At 33.7% G+C, this 15,084-nt stretch overlaps 1 protein-coding gene across 2 annotated transcripts in view; it reads right to left on the bottom strand.

The window, feature by feature from the left end:
- The window catches only part of ITGAV (integrin subunit alpha V), an 87,784-nt gene that overhangs the window by 34,097 nt on the left and 38,603 nt on the right, over window positions 1–15,084 (bottom strand). For both annotated transcript variants that reach the window (XM_036858216.1, XM_036858214.1), the window contains exons 5-12: window positions 12,097–12,158; window positions 10,063–10,108; window positions 7,373–7,498; window positions 6,458–6,502; window positions 5,651–5,694; window positions 5,507–5,563; window positions 2,874–2,926; window positions 2,268–2,470 (exon numbers count right to left, since the gene is read on the bottom strand). In XM_036858216.1, the coding sequence (XP_036714111.1) occupies window positions 2,268–2,470; window positions 2,874–2,926; window positions 5,507–5,563; window positions 5,651–5,694; window positions 6,458–6,502; window positions 7,373–7,498; window positions 10,063–10,108; window positions 12,097–12,158 (636 nt within the window). The remainder of the gene's footprint in view (window positions 1–2,267; window positions 2,471–2,873; window positions 2,927–5,506; window positions 5,564–5,650; window positions 5,695–6,457; window positions 6,503–7,372; window positions 7,499–10,062; window positions 10,109–12,096; window positions 12,159–15,084) is intronic.

Below are 15,084 nucleotides of genomic sequence, written 5' to 3'. Positions count from 1 at the left end.
TTAAGAAAGTTTTTATTAAAGTACAATTTTCCAACAGAATATGGCTCTACTCTTGAGAGATGGTTTTAAAAAATTCTCCTTACCTTTTCTAAACCTTTCATTATTTTGTACATTCTAATCATCTTTTCTCTTGGCTGGTATCTGTCTAGTCTGGAGAGCCCTACTTTTTCATGTCATCAGTCTCTTCCTTTGATCATTTTAGTTTCTCTTTTCTGTGTTTTTTCCCTCTGCCTTTCTGGAGAAGTATTGACAAAAACTCCACATAATTGTGGAACATAATTTTATTGTTTTGTTTTTGGCAACCCTCTTGATGATACCTAGGGTTTTTCCAGTGGGTGTAAGTGGAAAGGGAGGAAAACAGCAGCAAAGACATAACAAAGAGTCAATGTCATCAGGTCTGAACAAGGAAAAGATCCAGGTTACAACTAATACTTCATTATATGTATATATAAACTATATATACATATAAACTACAAATACATATATATACACATATAAACTATATAAATATAGTTACATAAATAACAGCTCAGATCATTTTCTCCTGAAGACACTATCATTCACAATCTACTCTTTGGGACAATAAGACCCCAGGAGACACTTGGGGAGAATAAAATCATCCTCTATGGTATCTATCTCTAAACGTAAAATCTCTTTGTAAAATCATTTTAAAACTTCGATATTTTTTAGCTGTCATTGCTTATAATTTTTGTGTTCACAGATAATACATTTTAATAGAAATAGGGAAAACAGGATGAGATGTTGTCTGGATCATGATATTAAAGAAACATTCTTTAAAGTGTGTGGAATATCCTCAAGACAAGGTGACAGCAAACACGTCCAGGCTCTACCAAAGCACCTGGAGACAGGCCCAGCTATAGCGAAGAACTCAAATGTGTTCAAGGTAGAACCTCAAATCTGGCCCTGTGTTTTCTAGGTAGTCTTTGTTATCAATAAGTAATGATTTGGTCTGTTCTATAGTATTCTTTTACAGTTCTATGTTGAACTTTATACCAGAATTCCAATTGATTCATGTTAAGTTCTCTTGGTGGTAAAAAATCTTTAAGACTATTTTAGGAAGCAAAACGTCCCCTTGAGTAGTTTTTCACTAACAATGAAAACTTCTAGGGTGAGAGATGACACTTCTAGTGTGACATAAAACTACCCACAAGGCAGGAGTGGGGTCTTGAGGCCAAACAAACATTTCCCTTTTCTACTACTAACTGGGAGATTTGAGAGTCATCTGCATTTTTGAAGCTTTCATCTTAATTTATAACTTTCTTTACATTTTCAGGGGCATATCCCTATATATTGTTGATTATACAAACAAACCAACAGTTCAATTCTTCATCTTGTGACCTCTAGAAAGGTTTTTAGCAGTATTCTTTTTTTAAAAAAAACTTGGTAATTTGTAATCTATATTTCACTCTATAGTAGAAGCCAACTTTGATTTTTAAAGATATCTACAGCTATTAATTAAATTTTTAAATGGGACTATTATAAAACACTGAGCTTATACCTTTTCACTTGTCCCCATGAAGGGAGATATAACCTCCCTCAGAATATTCTGGACAGCCACAACAATAAAATATTAGTGGCAAATCATACCTTTGAGGGATGCATTAGGGTCAGCATTGCCTTGACAATATGCCTGGGGGCATTTTTTACACTTGTATCCAAATGGACAGCAGAGGGCACTGCCGCTAAGCAGGACAGAGACACAGAAAATCACCAGCTCACACTGGGCTCCCTGGGAATGCAAGCTCCTTTCTAAAATGAGCCACTTTGATAAACTGGTAGATTGGGATTGACATATACACACTACTATATATATATAACAGATAACTAATAAGGACCTACTATATAGCACAGGGAACTCTACTCAATACTCTGTAATGACCTATATGGGAAAAGAATCTAAAAAAGAGTGCATATACGTATATGTATAACTGATTCACTTTGCTGTACAGCAGAAATTAACACAACATTGTAAATCAACTATACGCCAATAAAAATTTTTTTAAAAATTAACCACTCTGACGCTCTAATTTGAGGCTGCATGAATAATAACTCATGAGAATCAATTTTTGAAAATTTTGCTCTTATTTTTAAGGAAAACGAGCAACTTGTCATTGAACCTGGTGTGTCACTCAAATCCTTCTTTCCAGGAAGGTTTGCTCATGTGAACTTCTACGGGTGGGGTACAGGACTTTTCCAGGTGGACACAGAAAATCAGGACACACAGCTGTTATAAACTTTGACCTTACCATTGAAGCCGTCCTGGTCCAGATCTCCCAAAGGGGCTATGGCACTGCCGAACCTTGCAAAGACCTCAAACCCATTCAGTTTGGTTGTCTGGAAGTCTCCCGAAGCTCTTTGCAGAGACACTGAGACCTGCCCCACCTCCTGGAGTTTGCCATCAGAACCACGATCCATGAAGAGAGGCGCTCCAATAAATACGTCTGCGTAACTAAAAAACATAATCTTTTTCACCAAAAGCAAGATCAAATTCCATGTGACTACTAATAATCATTTCCTTTCTTATTAAAACTCAAGTTTTCCTCTTTCTACAGCTCGTATAGCCACATTTGAAATGATCATTTCTAATTCAAACCTTCCTTCAGCTCTTTTAAGAAACTATGAGTAATTCATAAAGTTACTTTATTCCTTCATATTATAAAAGCTATTGAAAGAAATTATTAACAACATAAAGGTTTTCTAGTATTCGTGATTAAGCTTACTTCAAATTGGTTCCTTAAATAGAAAGATTAGCAGGAAGGGGACAGAGAAACAGAAGAAAAAATGTTTAGTTTTAGTAAAGCGTTCATAAACACAGAGTAAAACTGTTTCTGGAAACATTTTTTTAAACTTACTCATCCCCATTAATGTCAGTGGCAGCGACAGAAAATCCAAAATATGCAGCCATCTGGATAATAAGATGAAAATGAAATGTTTACATTTCATCCAACTAGTTTAGACAATTAATATTTGTTGTATATTTATCAAATAGAAAGGGTTATTTTTTTCTCTGCATATAGTGCTTCAATCTAAATTTCTTCTTTTGTTTATCCTACCAAAACAATGACAATCAGTTAATGAGGCTTGTATACTTTCCTAGATTTACTGGCAAGACATAGCCCATGTGTATCATTTCGGTGTCTTCAGCACATGCCATTTAAGTCCAAGTACAGTCAAGCCTCCTTCCAAGGCCCCACCTACTGTCTCCCTTCCTCTCCACTTACCCAAAGCACGCCAGACAAACACACTACCAGAAAGAGAGACAGTCACAAACAGACGTTTCAACTGAACCCAAGAAGTTATAAATGATGCCTATGCAGTAAAAATAATAATAATTATTAATAGGTCATAAATGGTTCTTCCTATGTGAAACCACTACAACTCTAAAGAAATTACTGTTCGGAAAGATAGTGACTGGAGGGCTTCCCTGGTGGCGCAGTGGTTGAGAATCCGCCTGCCAATGCAGGGGACACGGGTTCGAGCCCTGGTCTGGGAAGATCCCACATGCCACAGAGCAACTGGGCCCGTGAGCCACAATTACTGAGCCTGTGCGTCTGGAGCCTGTGCTCCACAACAAGAGAAGCCGCGACAGTGAGAGGCCCCGCGCACCACGATGAAGAGCGGCCCCCGCTCGCCACAACTAGGGAAAGCCCTCGCACAGAAACGAAGACCCAACACAGCTAAAAATAAAATAAATAAATTTATAAAAAAAGATAGAGACTGGAATTCATTTTTGTTTCACATCTCAATCAACTATGTGCCAGTGGTTTTGCCTTTGAATTACACACAGTACAAATGTACTTGGTTTTATCATGGGCTTGTTTTGCGGAGGGAGAAAGAATGTCCTCTCCCCACCACAGGAGACTGCTGGCCATCACAGACAGAGCAGCCTGGCTGGAAATACATGTGAAAAAGGAAAGTTCTAAAGAGACTCCGACATACAAAACAAAACTAGGACAGGTGACAGATTAAAGATGAACTAAAATGAAGGATGAGTCAACAAACCAAAAAAAGTAAAGTTAGCAAAGCTTCCAAAATTTGATTAGCTGAGCTATCAGGAGGGAATGATATGGGAGATTAATACGTTAATCTATTTTGAATTTATACAGTGTAATTGAGAAAATGAAAAGTGCAATCTGTGTTCAATCACAAGGTAATAAAGTGCATTGTATTTGGGGTACCATGATGAAGTGCTGACTGGAATTTAACAGAATACTATTCTTGGGCCTTGGTCTTTCAGGGCATCAGACCTGAAACTGTAAAGAAAGGATGGCATTTACTGAGACAAGTCTTGGCCTGGGTATTATCACTAAAATATTTTCCTTTGATTCTCACCACAACCCCATGAGCAAGTTACCAGTATCCCTATTTTTATACATGAGCCACCAGATTTACAGTGGAAAACACCTTGCCCAATGTAGTAGTGAGTAGTGAGAGCCCAGGTCTGTCCTAATGCAAAGCCCATGCTTCCCCCCACAAAAGAGCTAAGGAAGAACAGAGAAAGCATCAAGGATCAAGTACAACAAGATCCAGAGACACACGTGGGCATCTGACAGGAGAAGCTGCTTAAGGTGAAGAAGTCACAACAGCACAAAGTGACAGCCACCCCTGCCACAAGCCTAATGGCTGTCAACTGCAGGTGTCATCCCTGACCACCACACAAACGGGAAGAGGTTACTGGGGACCTCCAGTCTAGTTTCCCATCCTATCAATCCTCTCACAAAGCCCAACAGAGTCAACTGAACAAGAAGTGGGCTTAAATCCCAGATCTGCAAACTAGGAGACGTTTTTTCTCCACCTATTGATTAATTTTTCCTTTATCATTACAGGCGTACCTCAGAGATATTGCGGGTTCAGTTCCAGACCACCACAACAAATCAAATAGCCTAATAAAGTGAGTCACACAAATTTTTTGGTTTCCCATACATATAAAATTTACATTTACACTATACTATAGTCTATTAAGTGCGCAATAGCATGATACAGAATACAGTACAGGATATTATTGTAGAGAATGTCTAGTACTAATTTTTAACTGAAGAATGTTTTATTTCTTGTAGCACAAATGAAGTTTACTTGTAATATCTATAGTAAACACATCTGGGCCATGCTTTGTTTCACATCTAATAAAACTAAAAAGCATAGATCATTCTTTAAAAGAGAATTTAATGTCATCAGCAAGGAAAAAGGAATTTTTTGGTTTTGTATGTGTGCAATTTGATTCTGCATTTCCTTTAAAAAAATAAAGCAGCTATTAGGGCAATTACAAAAGTCTTTACTTAAACAAATCACTTTGGTTAAAACAAAGGAGAAATATTTAAAGCTTATTTTATATCTATAATATCAAATATTAAACAGTTACTATATATTGAATATTAAACCATCAGAATATTACCAAGAAAAGTTTTAAAGACATTAGGAAGTGCTGGTGTTAAAATGTTAAGGGAGAAAAAAGAACAAAACAAAACACAGCACTTTAAAAGCATACCTGTTCACCAGTAAAATTGTGTAAGGAGGACATATTTTTCCCATCATAAATATAAACCTGTGCAGGAAAAACAAAAGCATATGAAACAGAGTAAAATATAAAACAACCCAGATATTTTTAGAAAACACCTTTTAACTTTCCTACCATTCCCAAAGTCCTCGCTGCTCTTGGAACTCCTGAAACAAAGTCTGAAAAGAAAAAACTTAATTACTCATTTTTAAGGCCAGTATTGGCAACTGCAGGAATAAGTGGTTATATCAGAAAGCTTTAAGTGTTATTTCAGTAGACAATGAGTAAGAGATTTTAAAAACTTGGTACTCCATAATAAATGACCCCAGCATTTTTTAACCACAAAATCAAATCTTTATGAAACATGGAAAGATTCTTGAGAGCCTCAAATAAATACATGTGTGCCCTCGAGGTATTCACAGTCTTGTGAAAGAGAAAAGACAAGAGAAAAGGGCTTAAGAATGAAGAAAAGCTAAACATACAGTAATGAAAGATAATTCAGAGCAAAGTGAAACAGGGTAGAGGTGGCAGTGGCACAGAAATGTGATCAAAATCAGGTAGAGTCTAGGATCCCCAGATTGAGCTCTGAAGATAACAGACAGAGAGAGGATGGGGTAACAGCCTTACTGACAGAGCTCGGAAGGTTACAAATTACGGGCCTGAAGAAAGAAGAAACTATTAAACTATGCCTCTCCAAGAGAACTGAATCTGCTGAAATCAAGAAGGAAGGAGCTGAAGAAATAACCGAAGTGCTGGGGGCTGGAAAGGAGCAGACAAGAGGTCACCGAGGCCCGAGGCCCCCTTGGCTGCTAGAGAAAGTTTACCAGAGACCAAGCTCAATTTCAAAACTCTTTAATTGCCGAAATTTTTCTATGCCACTTGTTTCAAATGCTTAGTCTAATTTTTTTAAAGAGGATTAAATATAGTTCAAGCGCGTCATACCATCTATGCCATCACCGTTGAAATCTCCGACGGCCACTGAGTAACCTAAAGGGGAACCAAAGGTAAGACACCATCAGGGCAGGACTGGTTATCTTCAGCGTACTTCCTGACTAAGCTTTCCTGGAAAATATCTTCAAGTAATTTCCTTTAATTATGTAATATTTTGTCCTCTAGGAGTAATAGATTCATATGTGTGTGATAAATGTATCTCAAAGAAAATAATGGAGTTAAATACTTAAATAGTATATCTCTGTTAGAAATATAAACCTGTTTTATCAACTTTGCAAAGGAGTCAGTTAAAAACAGGGTAAGTTTGCATTCATCATAAAGAAGCAACAAATAACAGGTTTTCTCAACCAGCAAAATATTAGTTCTGTCATGTATATTTGGTTTAATGAATATGAGAAAGTTAAAGAGAGAGAACAAAAGTTAATAAATCCTAAACCAAAACTGTAGTTTAACATAGTGAATGAAAGTTCAGGAGTCAGACTGCCTGGGCTGGAATCTCAGAAAAAGCAAGTTACAAGTGAGGGGCTTTAGGCAAATTATTTTGCCTCTCTGTGCCTGTTTCTTTATCTATAAAATGGGAGTAAAACAGTAGTACACTTTCATCGACCTGTTGTGAGGATTAAATGAGTTAATACAAGTAAGCACTTAGAACAATGCCCAGAATGGACCAAGCATATCTTAAAGGTTATCTACTATTATTATCATTGTGTTAATAACCATGCTCTTAAATTTCAGTTGCTGACATACAATATAACCTAAGTACTCATAACAAATACGTTCCTTATATTTTAAGAAAATCTTCATCTATTTCACATAAAAGATTTTCCTACTGAAAGCAGCATATGTAAATACAGGACAAATCCACCACAACACCAGAAAATGAATCCATATTTTGATTTTACCTACCCAAATAACTGTCATCAAAAATAGCTTGTGCGGTCCGAGTTGCTAACTGGTTATTATACTGGATGCTATAAACTTTGGGGTCATATTTAGATACAATTTCTGCTACTTGATCTGAAATGAGCTGACCTGAAATAAATATATAAAATAAATTATAATTTGAAATGTGTGGACCTGAAAAAAATATATAAAATAAATGACAAGTTTCTAATGGGAACATTATGACGCAGATGATGGATAGCACCTGCATGAAAGAAAATAGATTAGATACGTCTTTCTAATTATTAGCCTTAAATAACTCTTCTTCATAATACTAAATCTTAAATTTGATTATTTTTTTAAGTCACAATTATTTCTATTCAAGCTAGTACTTAAAATTAGTCTCTGCTAAAAAACAAAAATTTAAAAATGCAGAATTTGTTTTAATTCACTAAAAAAAAATCAATGTTAAATAAATGGAATCATAAAATCAAGGATTGTTTCCAAACCAAATTTCAAATTAGAACTTGAAAAATCTACTGAAATAATTACTTTTACCTTCATAATAATTTGTTAAACTGATTTTTTTAACAAGTTATTTGGACACTTTTATGAAAGCAGCCTGAATGAGTGAGTTCACTTTTCTTCCCAACCTTAAGTTATTAAGTACACAAGAAATCCAGACAACTACATAAAAATCGACTGCCTCCCTGCCCCAAGAAAGGTTGTTTGATTTATCAAATGCCACCTCCATAACATATGAAAAATAATCTCATTTCTGCTATTTCAGAAAGAAAATCATAATAGCTAAAGATATTAATCTTGTTCCAATTTTTCCAGTCACATAAGCTGAGTTTGTAGGGCAGAAACACTTTCTGCCTGGGTCACTACTTTACCCTCTGTGCCTAAACAGTACCTAACACATAGGAGGGATTCATTAAATATTTCTTGAATCAAAGAACACAGGAAAATTTACCATGTCTTTGGAATAAAACACCATTATCATTTTCCCTATTCTTACAGAGACAATTCTGAGATCTATGGAAAAATTCATCCTAATATCTTACCTATTCACGGTGAAACGTGCTGATTTTAATCTTACTAAAACAAAATATTCTCCGCCCAGTCACTGAGTTTTCAGTTACATATTATATACCATTTATAATAAATCTCTAGTGAACATAATATTAATAGTATCTGTCCTAATTTATAATAAACAGGAATGCATACATTGTGCATACTCAAGGTATTAAAAGAACAAGTCATTTAAACATGTTCACAGCTGTGTCTCTTAAAAAGGCAGAGTTAACAAGGAGTCCTGACTGAGAATCACAAAATCTATCTTTGGTTCCCTCACATGCTCGTCAGATACTTCCCTCCCTTCCACTGAATGACATACCTAGCAGTAAAGAAGAAAAATAAATCCATGTTTTATAGCTAACTAGAAAGCATTAATATCTATTTTCTTACACAGAATCAGAACTGCTATTTTAATTTTTACCGTAAAACTGTAAAACTCAAGTATAATTTTCCTAAATCATTTCATTTTCCAATAGAGGTACAATTCAGAGAAATTCAAAATTTTCAGTTTTAGTATGTTTCTCATACTGATCCTCTTTGCCTGATTTTTCTTTTTCTCCTTTGCCATCCCTTCCAATTTTTCACTTATTCCCATTTCTCATTCCTTCTTATTTTCCTTCCATCCTGTTTTCCTTCAGCAAATCTCTTTCTTTAGTTTCCCTTTCTATAAAGCAAAAGCACGGGTTTTCCTACAAGGAAGCAAGTAAAGAAAGCAGAGTGCAGAATACAGAAGTAAAATTCAGAATCAGAAAGTACTTGCAAATCAATATAGTCATAGATTTTCCAGTTCTTCCAAATATTGACAATGCTTGAATAACAGAATCTGGTAAATGGCACTTTTTAGCAGAAAATAAACATGTGACTATATTGACTAAATAAATGTGTCTCTAATGATAAATGAATCATAAACTAAGAAAACAAGCAGATATAGTTACCTATTTTCAAACTGTCAGCAAATAATGATCTGTTTTACATTTGTTCAAATGGTAATTTTATTAGTCCTCCGAAAATGACTAAAGAATGTAGTGTTTTATCTTTACATCAATCGTCAATGCCAGTTTAATATATTCTTTTGAAACTTAGTAAGATCCTCTATTTTAAAAACTCCCCAAACACAAAGAAATCATTCTTGATGTCAGTGATTAATGAGAAAATAACCATTTAAATATTTTAATGTACAAATTCAAATTAAGTTTAAAACGGTGAGCTTTTGGAAGGCCACAATTTACCTATTACAAATCAGTTCCACACACTTCCTAATGCTTAATTACATCATTTCCTCTAAAGTACAGAGATGAAAAAGTACATATCATAAACAATAAAAATAAATTATTTTAAATTATTTTATAAATTTACTTTATAATTTACTTTTAAAATATTCAGTTTATTTTCTACTAGGAATATATATATAATATATATTATATATTATGTTATATATTTATATATTTTACATACACCTTATATGATGTTATAGTCCTTTTTAAAAAAATTGTATACAGATAGTGATTATACATTTAAATTTTATTTTTCCATTTCTTTGTTTAAAACAATTTGAAAAGTCTCATAGGCACATGATAAGCCAGATGAGTCTGAAACACAGTCATTATTGGGTAATTTTTAAAAGATTAACCTACCTTGCCAATAAAAGCTACCAGGACCACCAAGAAGTACTCTGTCAGCCTAGATTAAATCAAACAAAAAGATACATATTTTAAAACAGGTAGCTTTAAAAATGGAGAGCAATGTAATAAACATAAAAGCTACATATACAAGTATATATGTATATATGACATATATATGCAAATATATGCATATATTAAACATGTATATATTAAAGCAAACAAAATCATAAGTTCTAAACTCATCTAATTCAGTAATTTTCACTATACTTTTTCTAAAACACAATACAATAAATATCAAAAAGGAAACTTATAATATATTCCCTTAATATGTGAAAATATACAAACATATATATACATATAGATTCGTAGATCTTGGCTGCTTCACACACTTGGTATGAAGTGCCATCAGCAAAGTATTATTGGTTACAGTAAGAAAAAAAGTCACTCCTTAATTCTGTATATTACATTTGTGACTACATAGGCAAATTTCCTTTCTAATAATCATTAAAAATTTTTCAGCTAAAGGAAAAATTTTAGTGTCTTGCATATCTAAACAAGAGTGAGGTTAGAGGGTAAATTTTTCAGGGTATATTATATATACAAATTATACTTGACTAGCATTTCTTACATCTGTAACAAATTATAAGTATCTAATTCAAGGTAGTTAGTGTTTGAACATAATATTTTTAAAATTTCCTCTTGCTGGAGGTAAGAGAAAATTTTTCTCTCTCTAAATGGACATATAGCCTTTCAAGCTTTCAACAATCTCTGGCCATGGCTATGTAAAAGATATTTCTAAGTTGTCTGCTTTAAAATGACACCATTTTTCAGAAATGAGTTGAAGAAAGCAAACAGTTAATATAGCAATGACTGTTCATAGTATGGGAATATTTCTGGGGTTATAGTTGTACTGGCATAAGTACAGAAAATAAGGACACTTTTTGCTTTAATACAACACCTATTTGAGAACACATCATATGAGTTGAAACCTAATATGCATTAATATACTTTACCTCTCTTTGTTTTGCTTCCTTAAATTTTAAATTATAAGTAATTATGAATAAGTTTTGAATTATGAATTTCAAATTGAGTGAATTAAAATCAATTACTTAATAAGGAGAGTCAACTATAATTATCAGTACCTAATCTAGAAAAAAAATTTTAATAGAGATAAAATACAAATTTAAAAAAATAAGAAAATGCTTTATTAGTTTTTCTGAATCATGATTATAGTTTCTGTTGTTTTAATAAATTTAAGGCACTTCTGCTTTCATTTTCTAAGAAAGCCATATTAAGCTTTCTAAGGAAGCCCTACTTTTAACCAAGCAATGTATTTTTGAGACTTCTCTAGGAGTAATTAATAGTCTCAGTTTGATATTCAAAATGTTCATATATCCCACAAAAAAAACCCACACACACACAAAAGAAAATTACATAAAGAAAAGTACTTAAGAAAAATTTCCTTTGAAAATATAAATGGAATTCTTATTTTTAAAAAATAGATTAAAAACTATCAATTTTAGAGAGCATATCAGCTTAGTTAAAAATACATAGAGTCCTGTATATGAGATTTCTTACAATAATTAAATTGCTTCAACTTTACTTGTTGCCTGTAGGCACATAATAGATGGCAAATAAGCATGTTTTTCAACTTTTATGTAACTAAACTCTGATTTTGTAAGAAAGCTCCCATTGTTAGCTTTTACAAAAACTCAATTTCAGTCAAAAATAGAAAGGTTTAATAGTCCATAAATTTATCCAACTGGAAATTCTAATATTAAGTCATAACAGCTATCTATCTTCTACTCAGGAGATTTTCTACTGTCTTCCATTCCATTTTGATGTCTATTTCAAATAAGCAATGTCTCCTAGGGAGAGAATAATATAAAGCAACGGATATCAAAATGCATGGGTCATTTTAATTAGCTGTTTTCATAAAACAGGTAACAGTTATAGAGAATTTGAAGTATTAACCAGTTAATTTTTAACCATGGCTTACATAATAAGGTAGATCTGAATCTCATTCAGTCTTAAATGAGAACTTACTTTAGTAAAATCAATGCTGAATCCTCCTTGACAAAATCCCTGTCCATCAGCATCAATATTTTCTAAAATAAAAAGATTGGAAATATACACAAACCCCAAAACAAACAACACAAAACATGAGAAAAATCTGATATCACTGTAACTGTAAGATAATGTACTAGTCTATGAGAGTGTTCATTCACTCAGGCACTTAATGAGTTATTAACACATTCTAAAAAAGTTAGTATGCATGTTTATCAGCACCCATTAATCAGAAATGGCAACAGAGAGAGATGAAAGAACCTGGACCAGTCAGCAGGGGACAGAAAGATAACCTAAGATGGTGGATTTCAAACTTTTTATTTTTAACCACAACCCACAACAAGATTATAGTTTATATCATAGCCCACACAACCCAACATACACACATTATATTTCATTCCATTTTTTAATAATTACTGGTTATGACTCATACTTGGATTTCATAAAACAAAGATGAGTTGTAATCTATGAGTTAAAAACTCCAATCTGAAATTTCTATTTCTTACTATTATTCTCCTACAGTTGCTAGGTCTTCACTAAGTTATTATGAATACTTATAAGGAGATACCTACATTCCTGATACATACATTTCCTATACATACATTTACATCCAACAACAACAACAAACCTGAAAAAAAGTAGTTCAGAATTTTGGGAGATGGCCAGACCCTAATTTAATATTCTGCAACGAGCAAAATATGAAAACTACTCTCACAACACATTTAGAAAGTCAACTTTTTTAAACATGACACTTTTAAGTATTCTCCAAATGATAATAGACTCAATTGTTTTACTCCTTTATACTCAATTATTAAGTTGGCCAATAATAACTTACTCAATTATTAAAGTGGCCAATAATAATTAACTCTAATCATGAGTAATACTGTACCTAGAAGGAACAGTGAGCCTGAAGACTCTTCCTTGTTTTATTTTGAGGATAATAAGTAACAATGAAAAACAGCTGCTCTTCAGTCATCAAGGAATTCTTGTAGTCAATGTCACAATATCTAAAGAATTTTGCTATAGTACTCCTGTATTTGCCACCCAAATACAGGAACCAAAAATATCTACTTTCAGTCATGAGGACAACTTGCAAGAATTTTTGTCAAATACTCCCATCTAAAATTTTGAACCCATTTTAAAACCTGGGAACTGCCCCAAGATTACACACTTAATATCTAAATTTAGAATTTTTTTTAGAAAATAGCCTCAAGAGTATAATGCTACCCCAATGTAAATTTTTCTAACCAAGAGGCAATGGGAAAATGCAAGGCTGGGGGCTTCCAGTGTCTAGTGAATCATACTAAGGAATTCTGCTCTGACCTCAAGTCAGCCGTTTATTTCCTTTATTTGAGTTGCATCTGTGGAACTATTTCAAGCTATTTATAAAGACATCCTTTTTGGATTATCATACTGTACAATTATTGACTTTATTTGGTTTCCCAGAACATCCAGCTAGAAACATGACCGTCCTTTAAAATTTTAACAGGTACCTATTAAACAGTGCAAACGTAAAGAATTTTATGTTGACTATAATCTATTTCAGTGAAGGCTTTTGTTTTTATTTCTATGGACAATTAATACTTCTGCTATTTGTTAAGCCTGACAATATTATAAATAATGTTATTGGTTATGATAGTAAGAGCAGCTAATGTTTATTAAGCCCTTACTGTGAGCCCAGTACCGTACTAAAGCATTTAAAATCTTTTAAAATCTATACAGCAATTCTATGAGAGATACTATTATTAGTCACAATTTACATATAAGGAAACTGAGGCTCACAGAAATTAAGGAACTTGACTATGGTAAACCACCTAGTAAATAAAAGAGCATGGATCTGAGGTGAGAAGTGTCTACACCACTAGGCGGCACTATCTCAAGCCAGCAGTGCATTTATAATTCCCTAAACAACCATCAAGGGGAAGAAAAAACAAACTAGAAATCACAACTGAGAAAAATCTATGTGCAAATAACATTATCATCAGAAAGCAGACAGAAAGAACAAAGACTCAGTCTGAGCATGGAGATGAAAGAGTATTTAAATCATATGATTTGTGGTTCAGGCACTTTTAGAACAGAAAGACATTTAGCCTATTGTATAATGCCAAGAATGGTCATAGATACAGTAATGAGAAGCCAAAAGCAAACATAATCAGTAATAAGGTAAGTTTTTATAGAGCGTGACGTTCCATAAAAACAAAAGCATGAGGTGAATGGACCTAGAGTCTGTCATACAGAGTGAAGTAAGTCAGAAAGAGAAAAACAAATAGCGTATGCTAACACATATATATGGAATCTAAAAAAAAAAAAATTGGTTATGAAGAACCTAGGGGCAGGACAGGAATTAAGACACAGACGTAGAGAATGGACTTGAGGACACGGGGAGGGTTAAGGGTAAGCTGAGACGAAGTGAGAGAGTGGCATGGACTTATATATACTACCAAATGTAAAATAGATAGCTAGTGGGAAGCAGCTGCATAGCATAGGGAGATCATCTCAGTGCTTTGTGACCACCTAGAGGGATAGGGAGGGTGGGAGGGAGACGCAAGAGGGAGGAGATATGGGGATATATGTATATGTATAGCTGATTCACTTTGTTATAAAGCAGAAACTAACACACCATTGTAAAGCAATTATACTCCAATAAAGGTGTTAAAAAAAAAAGCAAACAACAAACAAATGAACAACAAAACCCACAAACTACCACCACCAAAACAAGCAGTTATCAAGAAGTTGGCAATGTAGCCCTACAAAACTGGCAGCCTCGTGTAAAATCAGCCATTGGGTTACACAATTTATTGAAGTATGAAGAAGACATAAAATACTAGAATTGCATCTCTGAAGTCTTTTGCCTAAATCAGCGTTTTACCAGTGATGAGTCACCCATGACTATAGATATACAGGTTGTTGGCAGAGTGCAAGAATATAACCCAAGTTCTGAGATTCCCACTCTTGAGTGTTCTTCTC

Source organism: Balaenoptera musculus, chromosome 7 (genome assembly GCF_009873245.2).
Source record: "Balaenoptera musculus isolate JJ_BM4_2016_0621 chromosome 7, mBalMus1.pri.v3, whole genome shotgun sequence".
Classification (NCBI taxonomy): domain Eukaryota; kingdom Metazoa; phylum Chordata; class Mammalia; order Artiodactyla; family Balaenopteridae; genus Balaenoptera; species Balaenoptera musculus.
This window is presented reverse-complemented; position numbering and strand designations above follow the sequence as displayed.